Genomic DNA, 25,104 nt, shown 5'->3' with positions numbered 1-25,104 from the left:
ATTTTTATTATCTTTTTGTCCCTGTTTTGCAATGAGGAGCAAAAGTAGGAAAAAATGAATAAAGGCTGAAGAATAAAGAAGGTGGAAAACCCCATATTAATAAGAGAAGGAACCAGATTTTTTCAGTTACTCTGTAAAAAGGACTCTTGTTGGGTTATTCAAGACATTCTATGAATTTGCTTATGAATTCTGTAGATTTTCAAGTCATTACAAATGTACTTCAAAGGGCAATGTTAGACATTAACAGAATTAAATTCCATAAGAAGTGCTTTTTTTTTACCAGTCACTTAATCTAGATTTCTAGATAAAATTTCTAATATCCTTAATTTTCTTCAGTACTGATTCAGTACTCTTAGACCCTATCCTTTTAGAAAAAAAAAAGTTTAAGTTCCTAAGTCTTCCCTCTAGTATCTTAAGATCAAAATTGAAGTGGCAATAGGGGGAAAATTAAGTAGATAGAAAGGAAACTAAATTCATGAGGAAGTTTGACATGCCCTCGAACAGAAGTCTGTGTATAACTTTTCACACTACCATGTAAAGGAAAAATGGTTTTGCTTCTTGAAAATGTGACACCCTTACTTCTTCTTTCTCTTCCATCTGGTGTCTCCCCCCCCCCCCCCTTTTCTTTCATTACAGTGACTTCCTGAGAAAACTAGCTCAATTAAGTGTTTATATTATACAAACTAACTTACTTCCCGGAAGAAACTCTGTTTTAATTTAAAGGAATATGGTTTATTTAACTGTGTTGGTTACAACTTATTTGACTCATTAATCACACTTCTGACAAGGTGCATTTTACACCATTCTTTAGATCAGACCTTGGAGAGTCTTAGTTCTGCTTTATTGGCTTTCACTTCTTATTTCTTACCCCGAAGCTAAAAAGACTTGAGAAGAAAAATATTAGAAAAGTAAGAAAATGAAAATATTTTAGATAATAAAGCTTTTAAAAAGTTATGCATTTAAGTGAGGGATCCTCATATGGCTAGTAATTCAGGAGGAAGCAAATGGACAGATATCTTTAAATATTTCACTACATTATTTTGGGATTTGATTGTCAGAGGGAGGATCTTTCCTACAGAAGACAAGCCCCTTACAGACAGACAGTATAGGATGCTTTGAACAACATAAACACTTTTCTAAATTAAACCGTTGGCATTTAGTATGTTACAGGATGTGGCAGCTGAATTGAAGGCAGATAATGTATGCATCTGAGAAGGGCTGGTTGATTAGGGTGGCTCCGAAGAGCAATCTAGGAGCAGCAAGCACATTTTTTGGGGGAGGGAATAGGGGAGTGGGGCGGGGAGGAAGGCCATTGTGGGAGTCTTCAGAAGATGCATAGAGAATGTGGATGTATATATATATAGTCCAACAGAGAACTTGGTTCAGGCCCAGATGTTATTTCAGGTGATTTGTTGTAATTGTGCTTTATGTGTATTCCTGCTGGAGGTAATTACCACCTCTATGCATATTTTAAATGCTTGCTAAAGGAAAAAACAAAAGAGTTTGAGGAAAGTAACCTTTTATTCTTGCCTAATAGAAAAGATGAAGAATTTCTAGACTGGCTAAAAGGAAAAAACAAAACAAAACCAGAAAGATATTTCTAGATAGGAGGTGGAAGGAAATTAAACCTATGTCATTTACTTGTATGACAGAAGAATGTGTCACAGTGAAAAGATGTGAATGCCAGAAAAGATGAAATCCTGGAGAGTACTACTGTAAAACAAATCATGAGATTTTTCCCAAAGAAGATGGACCTGGATCTAGTGAGGAAAAGGCATCCCATGCTCCAATGAACAGCAAGGAATACTGAGTGGATACAAACCCAGGATTAAACCACAAAGAAAATTAGTAATGGAAGTTTTAGGGAACCCAAAGAAAGAGCAAGATTTGTTTGCTACAGGGTACAGAGAGAGCCACATGCATACATGGCACAACAGATGAGATGTCATCTTCTAAAAAGATGTCTTCTTCTAGATGTAATTCAGATATATCAAACCTGCCAACCACTTTTTCAGTATATGTTGGATGAGAAATAAGAGCACCAGAAAGCTAGAATCTTTAGAGATCAGAAAATTCTTGGTAAAAACTAGGGTGCATAGGCATGGGTGTATGTGGCAGAGTTGAAGCATTAATTATCTTTTCTCTTTGAAAAGAAAAAGAAGGATTTTGGAAATAAATAGCTATTAAACAGAAGAAAAAGATTTTATTTTTTCCACCAAAAGAATGATGGAATCTTGGCCAGAACAAAGAAACCTGTATTCGACAGCAAATTGCTGATCTCCTCAAGAAACGTTTAAGATGAAAAGAAAAAGATAAATATTGAACTATAATTGTTATATATAAAGGACAAATGCTCCTACATAATTATGACTATTGGATGGCAACAGATATAACAAAGAAAAAAAGAGTACTAGTAGAGAATATGCTCAGTAAGTTATAGAAGATAATTGGAATAAAGTGTTGAACTTGGAATTAGGAAAATCTGAGCTTAACAACTTACTCTCTGTGTGACTCTGGGCAAATCACAAAGCTGTTAGCCTCAGGTTTCTTGTTGGTAAAATGGAATAATAACAGCACTTGTCTTACAGAATTTTTATGAGATCAAATGAGATAATAAACGTAAAGCACATTGCAAATTTTAAGGCCTTAGATATCTGTATGCCAAAATACACTAGATGGATAATTCTCCTCCTTCCATAGTATTTTATTTTTTTCAATTACACTTAAATAGTTTTCAACATTTATTTTTATAAGACTTTGAGTTCCAAATTTTGCTCCCTCTTTCCCTTTGCTTCCCTTTCCCCAAGACAGGACAAATAATACAGGTTATACATGTACAATCATATTAATTATATTTCCATATTAGTCATGTTGTAAAAGTAGAATGGGGGGGGGGGAAGGGAAAAATCATTAGAGAGAAAAACACAACCAAAAAATTAAAATAGTATGCTTTTAATCTACACTCAGATTCTATAGTTCTTTCTCTAGATGTGGAGAATATTTTCCAGATGGATAATTTTTAAAAATGAAAAGGAAACTATTACACAAAAAGAAAAACATTATCTTGTATAACTGAGTTTTAATGGGATAGGAGGGATAACAACCAGAACATGGCAATGGAAGGGCGTACTTTATTCAAAACAAACAGATCTGACAGAAAAAAAAAAAAAATGAATGTAGGATTATGTCAAAAATAGATACATAGACTTTGATGGAAATCTATGAAACTGAAGCAGCAGAATTTATTTAAATGTAGATAAAATGAGAGCTACAGGATTATACGATTACCTATCTCATGATCACAAAGGAGAAATGGATCATGTGTCCTCAATTATTATCTTAAAATTATGGTGAATGCAAAATATAGGCCTTATTGAGAGCTTTCATTCCCTAAATAAAAACTGACTATTAAATCATAGATCACTGAATTATCTATGACCATCTCTATTGACAATTTCATATTTCAAAAGAGAGAAACTGCAAGGAGAAGATTTGCTGATTGAATCTAACTCTCACCTATAAGAAAGAACTAATTGGTTGGGGGGGGATTAATGGGAATTGAGGAGAAAATAACCCTGTTGATTTAGAATTGTGATTACCAAGGAAGGGAGCTTCAGACATAATACAAATTATATCTTAAAGTTATTTTTAAAAGTTCAGGGCAAAAACAGGTCCAGAATGATGGCTTGATTCTAAAAATCAGGGTTCACTGAATGCTTTTGGTGGTCTGATGAAACCAATAGATTCTTTCTCAGAATTCTCAGAATAACATTTTCAAATGCATAAAATAAAATGCAAAAGATTACAAAGAAAAGCCATTTTATTGAAATAGATTTAAATATATATATTTATGTTTATATACATGCACACACACACACACACATATGTGTATGTGTATGTATATTTATTTTATACATTCAAGTTAAGAACTCCAATTCTAAAAGAAAAAACAACTGCTCCAAGAGAATAGGAACAGGAGACTGATAAGAATGAAGCTGATGAAAAAATTCCAGTGAAGAAGGAAGGTAGTAAAGCTCTTACTACTCAAGACAGGGACTGTTCTTAGAGCCCAAATTTTAAAAGGATGTACTCAAGTTATGGAAGCAATTTACATAACTAAGGACAATTACAAATGCCCAATACTAGCTAAGACACTTGAATCATGTCAAGAAGACAAAAGATAAGAATGAGTAATACTTGCAGAAAATGTTAAGAACAAAAAAAGCTTTGTAAAAGTAATGCTTAAAGGGGGAAAAAAATACCAAGGAAAGCCTATATCCAATTCAACAATGAGAAAGAACTATTCTACTCCTGTTCATATATTCTTTCAAGGAGAATAATCTTCTGATTTTTAAAGAAATTAAAGTGGAGCAGCTAGATGGCACAAAGAATAGAGTAATGGCCCTGGAGTCAGAAGAACCTGAGTTTAAATCCGACTTCAGACCCTTAATACTTAGCAACTGTGTGACAACCCCAATTGCCCAAACAAAAATTAAAATAAAGCTCAGATGGGTGAGCCAACAGAGATGAATTACAATAAATGATGCTAAACAAAACAGAGAAATAATCCATGTGCCAACACTAGCAACCTTTAACAAATGATACAAAGAGCATGGGATAGGCAAATGTCCCAATCTTCAAAAATAGTTAGATTTTTTGCAATGTTCATTCTCAAAAATATTCCTTAATTGTTAAGAGTGAAGTAGTCAAAAGAAAACACTATGATTTAATTAAGAACAAATATGTCAATCTAACCTCCTTTTGACAGGGTTACTAGACTGGTAGAACAGGAAATCTGTTAAGATTCTGAATTTCAACAAGTTAATTTAACAAAATCTCTCATGATCTCCTTATAGGAAAAAGGGAGAAACATTGACTGGCTGGCAATGCTGTTAGATGGAATCATAACAGGTTAAATTAATGGACTCAAAGAATGGACAAGTGAGCTGTCTGACCCCGTTCTATTTGTCTGACATTTTTGGCAGTGTCTTGGGAAGATCCATTTGGCATGCAGATCAAAGTTACAGATGACAAAGCTGAAAGGGACAGCTAATATGGTGGACAAAAAATTGAGGAGATAAAAGACTCAGCTGACTTAATTGTTTCTAACAAGAGCTCATTTAATAAGGATAAATGTGAAGTCTGGCACTTAAAATTTAAAAAAAACATTTGCAAAAAGATATGACTAGACAGCAGTTTCATGTGCAAAAGGTGTAGTTCTTACTGACTCCATGATAAATTAGAGTCAATAGTTAGATCTGCCCCCCAAAAGCTAATTTAATCTTAGGCTGACTATATTAGTAGAACTATAATGTCCAAAAAAGATTTATATTCTGATTAGATGATATCTGGATAGCATGTTCAGTTGTTGAGTACCAAATAAGGGATATTAACAAACTATATGTAACATGTCTAATGGAGGATAACCAAGATTGTAAATAAACCAAAATATATATAAGGGCAAGATAAGTTGGAAGAAACAAAGATGTTTGATTTGAGGAAAGAATGATTTAATGGGAAAACATATCTGAAGGATTATAAAATGGAAGAAAGATTAAATTATTCTTTGTAGTTCCAGCTGGTAGATATGGAACCACGAAGGAGAAGTTACAGAAGCATATTTTAGCTCAAGTAACTAAGGAAGAACTTCCTAAGAATAAGAATCGTTCAAAAACAAAATGTACTACCTCATAAGGTGGCTAAAGCCTGTAAGCAGGGGTATTTAAACAGAGACTGGAGAACCATTTGCTCAGGATCTTGTAGAACTGAAGGTGTCAGACATTCAGCCTATAGGTGCATGCATCCTATAATACTCCCAAGTGTGTCACGAACCAGATTAAAATGTAGTTCCTAACTCACTTTAATGTGTTGATGTAGTAATAAAAAGAGAATTATATAAACAATGTATGGTTTTCTAAGTCAATATATGGCCCACAGGGATCCCTATAAGTAGCCTCCCTTTCTATTTCAGTTATACATTACTGATATCGACCAAGTTAAGTTACTTGCAAGAATCTTTCCAAAACTAGCTTATACCTAGTTTAGAAAAAAAAAAAAAATTGGATAGGATCATCACAGGTTTCACTCAAATCATTTCTAAAAACAATAGAAGAAAACTAGGTATGGTATTAGATTTTTACATTTCCTGTACATTAATAACAAACAGACCACTTTAAGTTCAAAACACAAAATTAAAGATATAGTTCAATTCACCATTGTTATACTTCAATTCAACAAACATTAACTGTACTATGGATATTTACATTATGTTCAAGAAACTCCTACTCTGTTGAGAGGATCTATCATATTAAATATGAATAAATACAAGGTAGTCTAAGAAAGGGAGAGAATACTAATAAATAGAGGGAAGACTTCATGGAAGAGAGAGAATTTTCAATGAGCCTCGAGAAGACAAGGATTCTAAGAGGCAGAGAAGAGATCAGCCAAGGCAGGGCTAGGGGCTAGACTGAGGTAAATCATGGAGATGAAAGAAGGAATCTTGAGCTGGGGAACAGCTAGTGGACTAGTTTGGCTGTAATGTGGAGTAAAAGTAGGAGAATAATTTTAATAAACTACACTAGGAGACCAATTAAGAAGTTATTATAATAATCCAGATAAGATGTGATAAGAATCTGGACCAGAATAGTACTGTGGGGCAGATACTTGAGATGTTGTGGAGGGACAGAGAATCAACAAACTTGGTAAGTAGGATGAAGAGTGAGAGTTATGAAGGAGTCAAACATGATTGAGATTGAGCACCTGAATGACTGGGAAAATGCCCCCAACATAAGCATAGAGGGGATAGAAGACAGAATAATTCTAGGAGAATATGTTAAGATGAATTGTATTTTAGAAACATCCTAAGAGTTGCTGGTTTAGTTGACTGATACATTTCTGACTTGGCTCCAAAAAAAGAAAGAAAGTAGCTGAAGCAATCTTCTAGGAGGATTCACACATTCAAAGGCAAAATTATAACAGCAACAGTAACATTGCTATAGAATCTGAAAGGAATACAAATAAAAAGAAAATAACCTAATGTCTCAAACTTTCCTTTTTTTCATTTCTGTTTGTGTTCTAGTTCCTTCTAAATAGCTTATTCCCTAACTCTCTTGACAAACAATATTTAGTCCAAAGTCAGTCAAAAAGAATTATATCATGGCAACATACACTTGGGAAAGAGGGAAAGACAAAGGAAGATATGAGTTTCACAGCAGGGACCATGCTTGACATAATACAAGATGCCACATTATCTGGGGTTATCTGCCTTCACTCCATTTTCTTCTCATTTCCAAAGTATATAAACTTTATATATTTTATAAACTTAACTCTTCTGCTTTATTGAATTATCTTTCTCTATTGTTAAATCTACATTCAAATTCTTAAATTTTTAATCATTCTATCCAACTTTACTTCAAATCAATAGGCAGAAATCAAATGGACAACTAAGAACCTAGGAATCTATTGGCAATGTCTGCTTCCATAACCATAAGGGCCAAACTTGTATGCTACATGGATAAAATAAAAAACTTCATTTAAAAAACATACTGCCCATATATCCTAACAAAGTCACTGACAAAAGCTCCACGTACAGCAAAATATTTATAGTATCACTTTATATGGAAATGAAACAGAAGCTTATTAACTGGGGAATGGCTCAACAAAATGTGGGACATGAATGTATTTCGATATTCGGTGCTTTAAGAAACAACAAATATGATGAATATGAAGAAGCTTATATTAATACTTCACAAATTTATGTAAAGTGAAGTAGGCAGAACTAAGAAAACAATACTGTATATACTACGAATACAACAACGTATATGAAAAGAACTATCACCACAAAACAATTTAAAAATAAGTACTTCAAAATTACAAAGAATAAACTTTGACAAAAAGAAGAGATATAAGAGTATAAACCAAGACAACCCTCTCCCCCCACCTTCTTGGCAGGATGAGGTATCCACAAGAGTAGATAACAGTATATGATATCAGATTATAATTGGTTTTGTTGAATTTTTTCCTCCTCTTCCCATTTAAAAAAAAAATTCTTTGTCATAAGCATTGGCTCTCTAGTAGGAATTAGGAGGCATATGGGAAAAATTTAAGCCACACAAAAAGATATCAGTAACATATTATATAAACATATAAAAAATTTGATGATATTTTTTTCTTTTTACATTGCCTAATCATAGGATGTATGTGTTCAAATTCATGAAGGAGATAGTCTAGAGGAAAAATTCTGAATAAACAGTAAACTTGGGTCTGTATTCAGCAACAAAGAGTACTAAGGAGTACAGATCTTGGCTCTGTACTTCCTACTTGTGTGATCTCAAGAAGATTGGGTAGACTTTTTCTCCTTTTTATTTTATAATAGCTTTTTACTTTTCAAAATACATGCAAAGACAGTTTTCAACATTCATTCTTGCAAAACCTTTTGTTCCCAATTTTCCTCCCTCTCCACCACTGGGCGAGGGAGATAGCAAGTGATTCAATATAGGTTATACATTTTTCTCTTCTACACATATTTCCACATTTATGATGTTGCACAAGAAAATCAGATTAAAAAGGAAAAAAATGATAGAAAAAAAAACAAATAAACAACAATAAAAATGTGAAAATATGAAGTTGTGACCTGCATTCAGTCCCCATAGTCCTCTCTCTGGATGCAGATGACTCTGTCTATCACGTCTACTGGAATTGGCCTGAATCACCTCATTGTTGAAAAGAGCCACATCCATCAGCGTTGATCATCACATAATCTTGTTGTTGTTGTGTACAATGATTTCGTGGTTGTACTCATTTCGCTTAGCATCAGTTCATGCAAATCTCTCCAGGTCTCTCTAAAATCATCCTGCTGATCACTTCTTATAGAACCATAATATTCCATAATACCCATATATCATAACTTATTTAGCCATTCCCCAACTGATGGACATCCACTAAGTGTCCAGTTTCTTTCCACTACAAAAAGGGCTGCCACAAACATTTTTGCACATATAGGTACCTTTCCCTTTTTTAAGATCTCTTTGGACTACAGACCCAATAAAGACACTGCTGGATCAAAGCATATGCACAGTGTCATAGCTCTTTGGGCATAATGCCAAACTGCCCCCCAAATTGACTGGGTCATTTCACAACTCCACCAACAACGTATATTAGTGTCCCAGTTTTCCCACATCCCCTTCAATATTTATCATTATCTTTTCCTGTCATGTTAGCCAATCTGAGAAGTATGAAGTGGTATTGGGTATACTTCTTTACCTCATTGGATCTCAGTTTTCTCATCTATAAAATAAGAGGTTTGGACTAACTGATTTTTAAGGTGTCTTCCAATTCTAAATCTGTCATCCTATATCCCTAAGTAATCATTTCAAGGCAGTGTTGGGTTTAAGAAAGAATACAGATTATAACTGAAATCTTTATTACCAAAAATTGAAATGGATTAACCAAAAATTATTAATTCACAAAGACTTAAATAAGATTTTGTTATGGCCAGAACTTGACACAAGATGCTAAGTCAGTGGAATTGATAGATACAATAGTTATCTAATTTAGCATGGTGGTTAACAGTTCTCTAGTTCAATACATGTACTTAGTACTTACTATAGTTCTACAAGATTCTACAAGTTCTACAAGCCTCAACCAGGATTCAGTCGGGGAGATTCATAAGCCAGAAAAGGTAGGCAGGAGCTTAAGCTCTCGGAACCAAGGAAAGAGGAAGACCTCCAGAAAAACTAGCTGAGCCCCAAGTGAAGGAGATAAGACTTTGAAGAACACAATAAGGGATTTGGACTTTAACTCCTGGCTGCACTTGTGGTGATTACTGAACTGAAACTAAGGCTGCCTCCAGAGACCCCAAGAAAACCCCAACAAGAGAACATTAGAACATTTTCGAGAGAATATTACAAGATTTCCTAATCTAACCTACAAGAGGGCTCAAGGGAGCCAGGGGGAGGAATAATATTAATTTTTAAATAAGGAACAGAGGAAGAAGATATAGTCTATTGACAATAAAATATTATTTAATATTTTAATTAAGAATTCCATAAAAAATAGTAGTTTTAAGAGATAGGAATTAAAAATGGAGAGGAGCGAATTTGAAACTGTAAACTACTTCCGAATCCTCTTTTGCTACATACCCTCTTGGAGACTGCTCTTCTTAAAGAATTACTTTAAAATGTAACACAGCAGTAGCCGACATATGGAAAGGCACAGGACCCTTGGTACTCCATAGATGACAACTATCAGACTACAACAGCAATTACTAGCTCTTTATTAACTTTCAACTAGGCTGGCTACAGGAAACAAAGGCAAGCTCCCAAAGGAGTGAAATGTGTTGGTTATTTAACCCCCCCTTCCTCCTCCCCCACCCCAGTAAAATTATTAGTCCAATACAATTCCAAGACCTTATAAAAGAAAGAAAAATAACTTACCTGAGCACCACTACAATTGGACTTTCACTTCCAGTTACTACCATTAATCCTTTCCAGATCATTAAGGCTGAGGAGACAATCATGCCAAAGTTTAAGACTTGATAATATAGCTGAAAAAAAAACAAGAAATGAGATTAATCATAGCTTTGCCTCTCAAAGAAGATTATCCAGATCTATAATACAATTTTGGAGCAATTGCCTTCAATAGATTACTGAAGTTCAAAGATTTCCCTAAAAATGGCATTTTTTTGGCCTATATAGTTTTTCACAAGATTCTTTCTTCCTAGTCCTACTACACTTTCCTCCCTCTTTTATTATCCATTTAAAAGAGCAGCCTCCTGATTCAGTCTCCCTGCTTCTAGTCTTTCCTCAATCCAAATCTTTTCTGTAAGATTACACTTTCATCAGATCATTTGCAAAAACCTTTTTCTTTGGATTCCAGAACAAAACATAAAAGTTTGGCATTCACAACCCTCCAAAACCTGAATTTAATCACTTAGACCATCTCTCTCCTTTTAATACTCTATATGAACTTTCTAGGTGGCTCCCTGGATAAGGCATTGACCCTAGAATGGCACACCCTAACAGCTGTGAGGATAAAATTTGTAAAGTTATGAAAACTTTGAAGTGCTTTATAAATACTAGCTATTATTTTTACTGCATTCCCTTATGATTCAAGCATACCCCAAGATACCCATATTCAAACTGAGCTAATTATCCTTTAAAGCTGGAATATTTCCATGAAACTGACATTTTCACAATACTTTATAGTTTCTATATTCAGATGCATCTTCATTTGAGTCCCCAGCAATCAGCTACTTCTGAGAAACATTTCCATAACTTTCCAGTGCACCAACTTTTCTTCCCTTGATCATTTAATGTCTACAAAGTCTTTGGCACTTAATCCTAGAACTGAGGAGGTGGAAGGAACCTTAGGGATCACATGTGACTGATTTGTTACAGGGTCTAGGGAAGCATCATATAGCCTCAGGAAGTAAATACTCTGTTATAATGATGATTATGAATTCTATAATACGGATGACATATACATTACTGGTGTTCCCACGGATGCTAATTATTAGAAAACACCAGCTAAGTTTCATAATTTTTACAACTATTTTCATAAAAAGGTACTGAATAAATGAAAGGAACATATAAATTTATAATATTGCCAATTAAAAAAAATCCTGCTAGTTAAGATTGGGATTCTTATAAAGAAGCTCTTAGGGGCAGCTAGTTGGTGTGAAAGAGCACCAGCTCTGATGAAAGGGTCCTGGGTATGTGACCCTGGGCAAGACACTTAACCCCAGCTTCAGGAAAAAAAAAAGAAAAATAACCCTCAAGTTCTTGTAAAATCACAATCCCCTTACAAAGTCTCTTGCATGACTGTCTTTTATTGCCATTTAATTTTTCATAAGCATATGTCTAATCTCAAATGGATCACAGGGCCAGGCAGGGATTATGCATTTTCATTCTCTACAACTCCTATAGCACTAGCTATAGGCTACAGGCTAGCACAAGCATGGCTTGTTGGAACTCTACTGTTTAGGAGCTGGAAAGATCTTTGGGATAATCTTGTTTAACCTCCTTGTGTTGTAGGTAGAGAAACTGAGACCCATAAGTTAAGGGACTTGCTTAATGAAGGATGAAAATTGGAAGTGGCAAGAAGGTTAGGTAATTTCTAGATGATTATCATCATTCAAAACTAAGTCACCTTTCAGTCCAGATCACCTTCATTTGCCTTTCAGGCCAATCCATCTTATGAACTCTCAGAACATCTTGCAGGTCTTATACCTGTAGTCTATCAAATTGATTCAATAATAGTAAAAGACACAAAATATACATGAAAGGGACACTCTGCCCACAAGGAGAGGAGAATAGATTGGTCATATTGGTCATAACTGGGGAGACTGGTCAATATCATGAAATAATTAGGGGGAAAAGACCATTATAAAGGCCTAATTATATAGTACAGCCATTAAGTACAAGTGGATCTGGAGAAGGGAGTTTAATCATCATAGGCTGGGCAATCAGAGCGGAAGCTGGAATTTAAACTAAAACCTAAACTAGGAAGTTTTTCAGATCCCTTTATTCTCTAAAATGTTGATTCTGTGAGATGTATTTTGGCAGAGAAAAAGATAGAGGGCATTTCAGCATGCTCCTAGATGAGTACACTGGAGTGAGAATGAGAAGGAACAATAAGACAAGTCTTATTGGAATAGAAATTTATGCTGGATAACAATGGCAAACAGATTTGGTTTTATTTTGGTATCCTATCTTAATAGGATCATAATACACAGAAAACCTCAAGTATTTGGCTAAATCTGGACTTTATTTTAAGAGGAATTAGGAAGTCATTGAAAGTTTCTGAATAAGCGGGTAATAGAACAAAAGTGATTTTTTTTTTATAATAGTCTGGCAATTATAGGTAGATATATTTGAATAGAAAGGTATTAGAGGCAAGAAAACCAAGTAAAAAGCAATCTAATAATGCAGAGGGTGAAAAGATGAGGGCCTGGGTAAAGGCGGTGGCTATGGAAAAGAGAAGGGACAAATCCAATTTAAGTGAAGGAGAAAGATGGGAAAATGGCAAAGTTCATTTATTTGCTCAGCATTTATTAAGTGACTAATATGTGACAATAATTATGCTAGGAGCTTGAGATATAAAAACAAAAGAAAAACAGTTCTTATCCATGTCAAGGAGGTCACATTCAATTGAATAGATTCTAGGTGAGAAAATGTGTATATATTGTTATTCATTCTTTGTTTTCAAAGAGGACCAGTGACATCAGAAGGTGATGTCTTGACTTCCTTGTGAACTGGATTTAAGTGATTCAGAGTTACAGAAAGTCATCAACCTCACTCTTTCTTCCAGAGTCATTGAAGTCCAGTAGCAGGAAAAAAATCAAAATATCTGGTGATGGCAGTGGATGATGATCATGGCATTTTCCACATTAGACTAAGGTCTAAATGTTCCACAGCACCTACTTTTAGCTGCCTTCAGGACTGTTGGAACAGATTGTTCTCATCTGCCTATTCTGCCAAGGTAAGTCTCCCATGTTTGAGTAGACAGCACCTTTAATTCACTGATGGTTTCGAAGCCTGAGAGTTACCTTCAACTTGGTTTAGACCATCTTTGGAGACAGTTTTACTGGGGTATGACTGCTACACATACTATAGCTTCTTGGAGCCATAGGTGAGAATTGGGTGAATACAGACCTCAAAGGTGGATAAGCAGGCCTAAAAAAACTCAGAGCAGAAGTGCTAGTCCTCCTGAATTAATCAAATATCCATTTAATATAAGTGGGCATATATATACATATGTATGCAGATATACATATACACACACAATACATATGTATCACTATATAGTATATGTCATCAGCATTGAGATAATTAGTTCAAGTTGAGTCCATGGGAGATGGCATTTTTCTCAAGGGAATATAGAATGCAAAAAAAAAAGGGGGGGGGGGAGGAAGGGAAAGAGAAAGAGAAAAATTGAGTATGGAAGAAAAAAGAGAACAGAGAGAGGGAAAAAGAGAAAGGGAAGGATGGAAAGAGAAAGGTTAAAAATTCCATCTACCACACAGTGTACTTTATAATCATTTAAAGTAGAGACTAGGATCATTTCTCTATCTCTAGGATATTGCCTTAACTCTTCATAATTAGTGATGAGTCCAGGAGCCCTATATTCTACAATTATTTTTTTTTTTTGTGCAGCCAAGTGTTCTGAAACAGTTGCATATAAACCACAGCCTGAACAAAAAAAAAAAAAAAAAAAAAAAAACTAGAACAAATTATATTAACTCAATGAGTCAATCTTTTTTTTTTTTTAATAGTCTAATATGAGAATGGTCTTACCTTATAAATAAGGAAACTGAGGCCCAGAAAGGGGACATTTGAACCCTAGTTTCCTGGTTCTAGTTCTTTCCTTTTCTCTCTTCATTAATTGTCATAAAAGATATAGAGCCACTTTCCTTCTTTACTTCCTGGCTGGATCAGTATGACAGGTCAGTTGCCACATTGCATAACAAACACAACCAATGTTTACCAATCTGTATTATGCTGGGAGATGCTCTATTTAATGTTCCTAGGGTTAGTGGAAAAAAGCCAGGGTAGTAGGTGGATAGCCTTTCACAAACAGTTAAAAGTTTAATTTGGTATTATCAGCTCATAGAAGCAGAGAACTTAAGAGAGAGAAACAGCATGGTGTGGTGAAACAAGAACTGAAATTAACATCATTTTACAGTTTATGTATTTACATACTGATTTACATTGTACTATATATCACTATACACTCTAGGAGGCAGTCAGTAAAGCACTACCCCAATTTTACATATGAGGAAACTGAGGGTCAGAGAACCTCAGTAATCAAGAGAGTCAAGAAGCAGCTTGGGAGGGTAGAAAATGGTAGATCTGGAAGTAAACAGTGTTCCAGTCTTATCTGTCCCCTTTGGGGCTCTGGCCCAGGGCAGGTCAATCTAGTTCCTTGGGTCCAGTTAGTGAATTTATGACATGAAAGGTTAAACTTAACACCCTCTAAGATCCCCAGTCAGTTTTAAACCCAGGCTTCTAGACTTTCTGTGATCACACAACTAAAAATCATCAGAAGAGAGATTCACACACCTCTCCTTACTTCAAGGCCAGCCTTCTTTTCACTACAGATCATCAGCTTTCTCTGCAATACACAGCACTCTGCAGAGAGGATGCCTAATTAATGATCCAATTTCCTTAGAAATTAACTCTGAGTTGGAATGAGTCACTTACCTTCTATGAGCCTCAGTTTTCTCATCAGTAAAATGGAGATAATACTTGCATTACTTCCTTAATGTTGTTGTGAGGATCAAATGCAAATGTGGAGGTAAGGTGTTTTTGTTTTTTGTAGTCATAAACCACTAAGAAATTATAAGTTAAATATGCAAATCCTGAAAGGATCTGATTTGATTTTGTTAAGGTACGTGTTCCACACACAGATCACAAAACATTCTACAGCCAACTTTCAACGTGTTCAAAGTTCTGAATGTAGCTAGGTGGTCCCCAAACAAATTAGTTCCTAATTGATAAAATCAAGAGAAGGGACATTTGGTGAAGGATAAACTCTGCAATAGTATATAAATTATAATATTGTTGAAGAGAAGCATTCTATTGTGTATCTCTGAGCTTTCAGCTTAAGTAGTATTCCTAAGCACCCACAGAAATCAGAAAAGAATATGTTTGTTGCACCAACACACAGAAGCATGGTCACAAACTACCACATAAATTTCTACAAGCCTCCTTTGGAATGTACACTTCAGGATTTTCTGTATATTATTTTTCTTAGTCTCCTTATATCCTTTTCCCCCAGGATAGAACAATAAAGATTATTCCGAATGGAATATTCCACATATTTGCTAAGTGACAAATCTACTATATTTATAATGCAAACTTGCATCAATATGCACTAAAACAATTTATTCTAATTTAGAATTACAATAAAAATGATCTCTAACATGGAAAAATCACTTTACTAGTTTCATCTACTGTGATTATTAAATAGCCAAATCAATGACTTTTTCTCCATTCTCATTCTCCTTGACCTTGTGAGATTGTTAATCACTCCTTGATATTCTCTTTCTTCCATCTCTATGCTGCTGTTTCTTAAATACTAACCTATCCTGCCCTAACCTCTCAGCAGACCCTCAGATTTGCATCTCCAATTATCTTTCATCCATCTTGAATTCAACATATCAAATAAGTCAAACAGTCAAACCCTATTTTCTTTCCAAATACTGCCTCTTGCCCTCCAACTTCTCTAATAGTGCACAGGGCAGCAGTCCCTCTGGCTCGTAACCTAGGTATCATCATCAACTAACTATTTTTTTTACTTCTCCTTCCTCCCCCACCCCCCCACCCCCCCGCCCCAATCCAATCCATTGACGAGTCCTGCTGATTTCACCTTTGCAACATTTCTCAAATGCACCCCTTTCTTTAATATGACACTGGTGCCTGGACCACTGATATGTCTACCTGCTTCAAATCTCTTCCTCCATTCTGCTATATAAAGGATTTTCTTAAAGGGCACTCCCTTTCCCTAACCAACAAAACTCAGTGGCTCCCAACTAGCTCCAGGATCAAATATAAAAATCATTTGTGTTCAAAGCCCTTGATAAGCCAGCACACTCCTGCCTTTCCAGGATTTCTTGCCACCTATTCTTCAATCCAGCTTCTTTAGTGTTCCATGAACAAGATCCTTCATCTCTAAGCTCTGAGCATTTTTTCTGGCAATCCCTCATGCTTGGAACGTTCTCCCTACTTAATTTTGCCTCTTGTCTACCCTTGTTTCCCAAATAAATTCCCATTTTCTAAAGGAATCTATTTTTTTTTTTAAATTCTCTCTCTCCCTTTTTTTTTTTTGAATGAGGCAGATGGGGTTTAGTGATTGGTCCAAAATCACACAACTAGTGTTTGAGGCCAAATTTGAACTTGGGTCCTTCTGACTCCAAGGCCAATGTTCTAAGTACTTCGCCACATAGCTGCCCCTACTTTAAGACTTTCTTAGCCTTAAATTCTAATGTTTCCTATTTATTATTTCGTACTTATCTTGTATATAGTTTCTTTGTACACACTTATCATCTCTCTCATTAGACTGTAAGCTCCCTGAGATCAAGGACTTGTTTTTTGCTTCTTTTTGTCTCCTCATCATTCAGTATAGTGCCTGATATATAGTAGAAGCCCAATAAATATTTGATGACTGACTGAACAAAAAACTATTTTCTATACATAAGTGATACCTGAAATATATTTTCCAGATGTGGAACCTTGTAACAACCTCAAGTGACCATCACTGGGAATCAAGAAGGGCCTCTAACATCAATAAAATAAAATAGCCGGTCCATGAACTTTGCTGCCAGGAGGTCCTCACTTAGAGTTTTACTTTTACTTAACACAGTATTTTAAATTATTAACGGGTTTCCCAGTCCATCACAGATTATAAGTATTAGGAGTAGAAAAAGAGAAGATATTACAGCAAAAGAGACAAGCTAAAAAAGTAGAAAAATGAACTCACAGTGGTTAAGTCTATAGCTATTTAGCTTAGCAGCCTACTACTTTACCAGTCTGGAAAGTCCCAAAGTCATCAAAGTAATAATTAAATGCTTATAATGATGAGAGCCAGCATTTTCAAGAAAAAGATCTTATTTAATGAACAATAAAATTATTTTTGAAAAATTCCTACCATAAGTTATTCATTAACAAGTTTTATTTTTTATGAGTTTTAACATTTAAAAACATACAAACTTTTGGTGCTTAAAGCAGTAAATATCACTTACTGAAACACGAGAAAAATCAGAACATTACAATATTTTCCAACTAAACTTCATTTTATTACAATATGTTTAATTAATGTATGTGAAGGATATTTATACTTTAAAGGAATCCTTGGTGAATCCTTCAGGAAAAGGGGGAAAGAAACAAATGCAACAAAAGTTTACATTAGTAAAGATCAGAAGCTTTTTTTTTTTTTTTAAATAAACATTAAGATTTTGCTGCATAAGAGACACAGCCACTGGCTTGTTTTGAAGGGACAGAGTATGGGGTTATTGCATCAGCACAGCAACTAATTCCCTGTTTGGAAACTTCCTCCAGGCATGTAGAACAGCAACTATTAATTCATAATTCAGAGTCCAAAGGCTAAGAAATTATTTATTTAGATTTGGTCCCCTCTACTGGAGCACCAATTTTCTTCTCTCTCAAGAGATATAATATTTAGAAATATTTGAACTCTTCACCCAAAAGCACTTGAATGTGTCCTCAGAAATGTTGTGCTTTATAAGTAACAGAAGTTTGTTTTTTCTAAATTATTTATGAAAATATGAAACAACTCCAAGTATTGGTTATACTCAAGCATTCTAATTTAAAACTTTTTAAAACTAAATTAAAACTTATTACTTTAAAAATTATTACTTCCCTATCCCCCAACAAATACCCCAGGTAATTCTCAAACTATATAAGGAACTTATCTGTATGAAAAAGCTTCTAAACTGATAAAATCACAGGTACTATCCTTAAAAACTTATACATTAATACAGAAAAAATCACCACTATTTCAATTCATCCTTAGAAAACAGAAAAAGCAACTGATATATATATATATATATATATTACAGAATCCAGTTAAAACCATCTTTGGAATCGCATTTTATGGATTGATGAAATTCAATAGCCACTTGGCAATGGCAAATAACTCAAAACGTAGTTAAGGATATTTAAAGTTTTTAGTGGTATGATGCCAAGGGCAACGAAGGCTTAATTCTGTAAGAAATACAGTTTTGTCATTGTGCAGCACTAATCAACCATAGTGCATCGAGATACACTGGGAAATAACTAGTTGAAAATGGCCACACCCTCTTTACTCCCTGTTGCCAGATGAATATTGGCTACAAGGAGATGTGAGAGATGGCCATGTAACTTTAAAGACATCCAGAAAATAGAGTATATCTGATAGTACAGCTTCTTTTCATACATTATAAAAGTGATCTACACTGATTAAAGAAGGTTGGAAAAAATATTGGCCAGGGAATTATGAATATACTTAAAATATCCAAGTTTCTGGGAATTTCCAGGTCAGTTTTCTGGAAAATTTCAAATGAGATGACCGTATTTAAAGTTATAAGAAACTTAAATGATATAATAATAATAATATATGATATAATAAATAAAACTATGAAAGTACATAATATTATTAATATCTGGGATTTACTTAGCTTCTTAAGGATAAATATAGAATATAGAAATAGATATAAAGAATATAATACAGAATATTGGAGAACATAAAATAGAAAAAAGGGGGAAAAAGTCTGGAAAAGAAGTGAGAAAAATATTTCTTTGCTCATATCATCTTAGCTGATTCATTTATGAAAACCAACTGATAAAGATTTACTAAACATCTACTCTTTTCCATGCATTGAATTCAGAGAGATAGATCTGATCTCTATCTTTAAAGGAACTAGTATAACAGAAAAATGAAATAACCTGGTATATTATGTCTCATAAACAATAATGTTAGAAGAGATCATCTGGGGCTGAGACAGTCATATAAAGTCTTTGAATAATATGTGAAGGAGGAAAGAGAGGGCTTTACAAAGCCTTTACTCAGAAACTGCAGAAAACAGAGATGGTACAAGATACAACTTGACAATAAGTACACTGTTTTATCTATGATAGGAGGTTCATTTAACAGGAGATAAAGTTAGAAAATTATTATAGACATTATAGAAGGCTCCCCAATACTAGACTCCTTACTCTCTGAAGTGATAGGGGCAATCAACCTACTTTGTATACTGGCATTAGAACCAGCTTAATGACCATATTTCATTTTAATTTAAGTAATGAAGTATTACTTTTTATTTAGTATTTAAAAGTATTTAGTAAATTAGTAAAAGAAGTAAAAGTATTTAAAGTAAAAAAAAAATAAAGTAATAAGCTAGCAATCATACTATAATAAGCAAAGTAGGAGACCAGAAAATAGGTTAGTGTTGTAATTAAATAAAAAACAAATCACTTGTTTTGTGCCTATATTCATGATATGAAAACTATTTTAGATTAATTAGGCAAAAGTTAAACTGCTCATGTAATTTATGTAATTTATACAACCAAAAAAATTCTTTAGTTTTTTCCTGGTTATTTCTTCAATACCTATAATAAGTATCTATATTAACATTTTCTTCTGAACTCATTTTTCAGGTACTCACAGAAGTCCTGAATACAATTCTGATAATCAAGATATCCTGTTTGCTCCTTGCCCTATGACATTCTTCCCCTTTTGAGGAATCCCTTTAGTAATTAGCAGTCAGCCACCTCTTGGCAGTGTCCCTGGGTGCAAATGAAACTTTAAAGCAGGAATTTGTGGACCTCCTGTCTGAAAGCAAATATATAGTGATTATGGTGTGACAGGAGGCAAAGGAAACCTAATCATGGGATGGGATCAGTGGGGAGAAGGGATGACGGAAAATAGGCCTTGGATTCCTAGCAACTGGAAGTCTTAGGGCAGTGAAACCAGGAGATGGGACTGGAATCTCTTAGAAAGATCTGTGAAGCCAGATGAGCTTCTTACCCCATTCCCTAAATCCAAGGAGATTAAAAATAGTGTTTTCCTACTCTTAAAAATTGTACCGATAGAAACAAGAAAGCAGAAATGATTTCACTAATAGTGACAAGTACCTCAATGTTGAGTTCTAGTACACTATCTAGCGATATAAATAGGTTTGAAGTAAACCAAAAAAAGTTCACACTATTATGACCTGATGATTAAGACACTAGTGTTAATATTTGATAGCTGCATCAAGCATAGGTCTAATTACTAGACTAATATTGAATATAGTCTTATTATTTGGACAAAAACAAAGAGTTTAATTTAAGCTTATAATTTGGAAAACAACCGGCAAGCTCCTTGGAGGCTAAAACAGTACCTGAGGACTCTCTAAAGGACTGTGCCTTCTATCTCTAAGTGAATACAAGGTGGCGTTTGTGAAACTGCTCCAACTTTGAATCTTAAAAGCAATTGAGATACACGTGTAAATTACCATATGAGCATTCCAAATACTGGATCATGCACAAATCCACTGGACCAGGATCCAATGCTCTTAAGTCACAGAGGAAGGGTTCAATTTTACAGCTTTTGCTGCAACCATGACACACAGGGCATCCCCTGAAATCCGCAGCTGACAACCCAGCACAAGGGATGTTGCAAAGCAGTTGGGCTTGAGGCCAGCAGTTCCAAGGCCTTTAGATGACAAAATACCTAGAAGCTCCGTCAATCCAATGACTCTGGGATCCTTCTGGGGGAGGGGATTTGGAGAAGGTCCAGACAGGTACATACCGTCACTCAACACTCACTCGGAGGAGTCTCCGGGATAGCCCACCTCAACTCGAACTTTACAGGTCGGACTGACCCCGACCCACCCCCAGACCCTTACTTTTTTTTTTTTTTTTTTTGTAAGCAGAGAAAGTTGGGTGTGGGGATAGGATACACTGACCCCAGAAATCAAGAGGACTATATATAATGTTAGAATCCAAGGTACCTTAAAGGTCCCCTGGTTCAGCCCTTTCATTTTACACATGGGGAAACTGAGACTATGATTTGGAGCGACTTGCTCAAGGTCACACAGGAGCCAAACTAACATTTGAACCCAGGTCCTCAGCTGACACGTCCAGGATGCTATTCCACTTCACAGGTGCCTCTTAACTGGGGGGGAGGGGAGGTGTGCCAGAGCGGACTCCCTCCCCCACTCCCCCCTCCCCCGGCAGTGCTGGGCCGGGTGTGTGTGGGGGACTCGGTTCCTGTTTCAGTCTGGGGGGGGGGTGCTCCAGGCTTCTCTCACCCTCAGGTGGCCAGGCCGAAGGTCGGCCCGGCCTCGGGCGGCCCAAGGGGAGGGGACAAAACGGGGAGGGGAGAGACGGCCCAGCCGGAGCAGACGAGGTGCAGGAAGAAGGGGAAGGCGAGCCCCGGGAGGTGGGACCCGGCTGGCCTCACCTGCCGCTTGTTCATCCGCCGCACATCGTCCAAGAAGTCCAGGGACAGCATGGCGCGGGCGGGACGGAAGCGAGGGCAGCGGACGGACCGGCGAGTAGGCGGTACACACTCTGAGCAGCCCCGCCCCCCCGTGTCCCACACTTCCGCTTCCGGGCTACGGGGCTCACCCCGCTCTGCCGGACGGGGGAGGAAGACAAAGGGAAACGGAGAGAACGTGCGACCTCGCCTTACGTAGGCCACGCCCACCCGGGCCTAGGCCACAGCCCCGCCTTCCATTACAAAACAGTAGCCTGAGAAAAGTTGATGCCGGGAAGTCTGCCCCGCCTCCTAAGATTCCGCCAATTAAAAGGACTCCTTCTCGGCTTCGGCTCTTCTTAGATTGGCCGAGGGCCGGGACGCCCCGCGCCGGGGGCCATACATTTTCTGTCCCTCGCCTTCCCGGCTGGCGCGAGAAAACGCCGTCAGGTTCTGGCGAAAGTGGACGCCCAAAGTCCGGGTAGGGAGAGGAAACGTGCGCCACGAGAGCCAGAGGCTGCGTTGCGGCTGCTCGGTCTGGAGGGCGCTTTGGCCAGGTTTCACTCGGCTCCGCTGCCCTGCCCGCTCGGGTAGGCGGCGCCATTCCTTCGCGGGCCTCATTCGTTTCCCCGAAGAGCAGTCCTGTCCGCCTGTGCAGATCGCTCAGTGTCCTCGGTAACTGAGGCCGAAAAGTTCGTCCCCGCTGGCAGATGGGGGCGAGCCTCCCTACGCTCCGCGTCGGCGTTGCTTCCATCACCAGTGTCCGCGGCCTCTGCAGCTTTACGGACCTAGCGGAGCGAGCTCTGGGAGAGGGGCTGGGAAGCAGGATGACCCGCTTCCCAGTGTGCTTCTCAGTTTCCTCATCTATAAACCAGGGATCACTATTAGGATGCTGTAACAATTAAATAATTGTACATAACATGCATATAGAATAGAATGTAGAATAAATTATTATACATGACAATAATAATGAATAATATGTATAAATTATACTTATGTGTGTAATGTATAGAACACTTTGTAAACCTTCAAGCCCCGTGAAAATATGAAGTTTTATATGTTTCCTCTGGGTCTCAGTTTTCTTATCTGTAAATTGGGGAGAGGGCTGAATAGAGTTCTAGGGCTCTTCTAACTTTTTAAATTGACCCTGTTAATGATTTTTAAAAATTGAGCATCTTGCTAATATATGCATGTCTGTCATTTATGAATCACATAAATTGAAAAAAAACGATTAAATATGAATATTTAAAACAAAAATGGATGTTATAAAAGAACATGGTAAAGATGGAATAACATTTGATTCAAGGACCACTAGAGTAGGGGAATGACAATGCTTAGAACTGCCTCTTAGGAAAATTGCCTTGGCATCTATGAGTAGGTTGGAGAAGGGAGACTTGATCAAGGTGAACAAGTAAGAATCTATTCCAGTGGTCCTTGGGAGAGAGGTGATGGGCTAAACTGAAGAGAAGGGCAGGACATTTGAGCCATTGATGGTATATGTGGGATGAGGGAGAAAGAAGAGTCCAGATTAACTACAAGATTGTGTGATTATAAGGATGATAGTGCCCTGGAAAGACATGTGAAAGTTCAAAAAGTAAAATAGAGGCTCCCTTATTGTGAGCACTCAGAAGGGAAGAGTCCTCTCGTTGAGGGTGCCTGCTGCAGCCCTAAGATGCCAGTGTGAAGGGCAAAGTGTGGGAGTGGAGGGAGCAAGGGAATTTGTCTGCCATGGCAGGTCCATAGAATACCAGTCAACTAATATTTATTAGTTTTGTGCTTAGTACATATTAAATGCTAAAAAGACAAAAGATGGTCTCTGCTTTTAAGAATCTCACAAATGGAGGAGACAGCAATATACAAACAAGATACAGACTGATTGAGGTAAAATCAACAGAGGAACGATACTAATATTAACATTCATGGGAAACATACTTGCAGAAGGTAGGAACTGAAATCTGAAGGATTCTTATCCTCTTTAGAAAATATGTATATGTATACATACACACATATATAAACAACTTCAACACAATTGGGTTTTCTCTGTAAGCTATTTTATTTTGTGCATTTAAAAACTAAAAGCCCATAGACTTCACTAGATTGTCCCGAACACAATCTCTACAATCGATTATAACAGCCTCAAGGAGCCTACGCCCCAAGAAACCAGGAATGTCTATAGTTGGAGGGGGTGGAGTGGGAAATTATTTAAGGGAATGAAGTGATTGTGTGGAGTCTAGTTCCTTATCTTCTAGCAAGGGTGTGGAGGCTGGGATTCGAATGATCTTCCTACCTTCTCATTGGTTGATTACAGATTCCCCCCACCCCTCCCGGGGGCGGGGTTAATCCTGGTACTACAGGATTTATTTCACCCTGTTACATTGGAGACCATTGGATCTTAAGACTCCAAGCTTCCTTCCATGTTCAAAATTCTGAGACCTGCATGCCAGGTATGTGATTACTTATCAGCCTCAATGTAATGAAATGCCAAAATTTATGGTATAACACTCACTTAAACTATGTCTAAAGAAGCCAACATCGAACAGAAATGAAAGGAATAATAAATCCAAGGAACAACATTGGTATTACTTTCACAAAAATTAATGTGCATGATCTTCGTGATTTATTCAGTAATAAATGGCAGAACGATTCAGTTGCAGTCACTTTAAAAAAAGTTGATATTTGTTTTGGGACTTTGGAAAGTTTATTTTATGTTGTTTATAATTACTTTTGTCGAAGAAAAAGTCAGTAAATTAAAAAAAAAATGTATGGCATGCTCGGTACAATGGAAACAGCATTGTTTCTGTACTCTTAGGACATGGGTCAGTTGTTGGGTTAAACATTTACCAGCACTCCGGTGACTGAATTCCCCGATCCCCTTTTATCTACATGCTGCTTCATAGGTAATAGATGCTTAATAAATAGTTGTTGAATCAATTAGTGCTGCTGGAAAATATTGGGAAAGGTTATGTTGAGGTGGAGGTGGGGTTTCGTTGTAAATTGAAAAACAAGTAAGGCATGGATATCCCGAAAGGAGGAAGAAACAAGGAGTCAAGAAAAATTATTGGGGAGTATTAGAAAATTAAGTTTAGATAGATAAGGTAAAATAATGTCTAGATTGTGGAGAGCCTTGAATATCAGTCTTTGGGGAAT

General features: G+C 36.5%; 1 protein-coding gene across 1 annotated transcript in view; it reads right to left on the bottom strand.

Moving 5' to 3' along the window:
• SEC11A (SEC11 homolog A, signal peptidase complex subunit) overlaps window positions 1-22,074 on the bottom strand; it is a 37,083-nt gene extending 15,009 nt beyond the window's left edge. Inside the window, exons 1-2 of the mRNA XM_012541642.3 lie at window positions 21,943-22,074; window positions 10,434-10,543 (exon numbers count right to left, since the gene is read on the bottom strand). Coding sequence (XP_012397096.2) covers window positions 10,434-10,543; window positions 21,943-21,993 — 161 coding nt within the window. The 5' untranslated portion in view covers window positions 21,994-22,074. The remainder of the gene's footprint in view (window positions 1-10,433; window positions 10,544-21,942) is intronic.
• Window positions 22,075-25,104: the final 3,030 nt, after the last annotated feature.

The sequence above is a fragment of the Sarcophilus harrisii genome, chromosome 2 (genome assembly GCF_902635505.1).
Source record: "Sarcophilus harrisii chromosome 2, mSarHar1.11, whole genome shotgun sequence".
Classification (NCBI taxonomy): Eukaryota; Metazoa; Chordata; class Mammalia; order Dasyuromorphia; family Dasyuridae; genus Sarcophilus; species Sarcophilus harrisii.
This window is presented reverse-complemented; position numbering and strand designations above follow the sequence as displayed.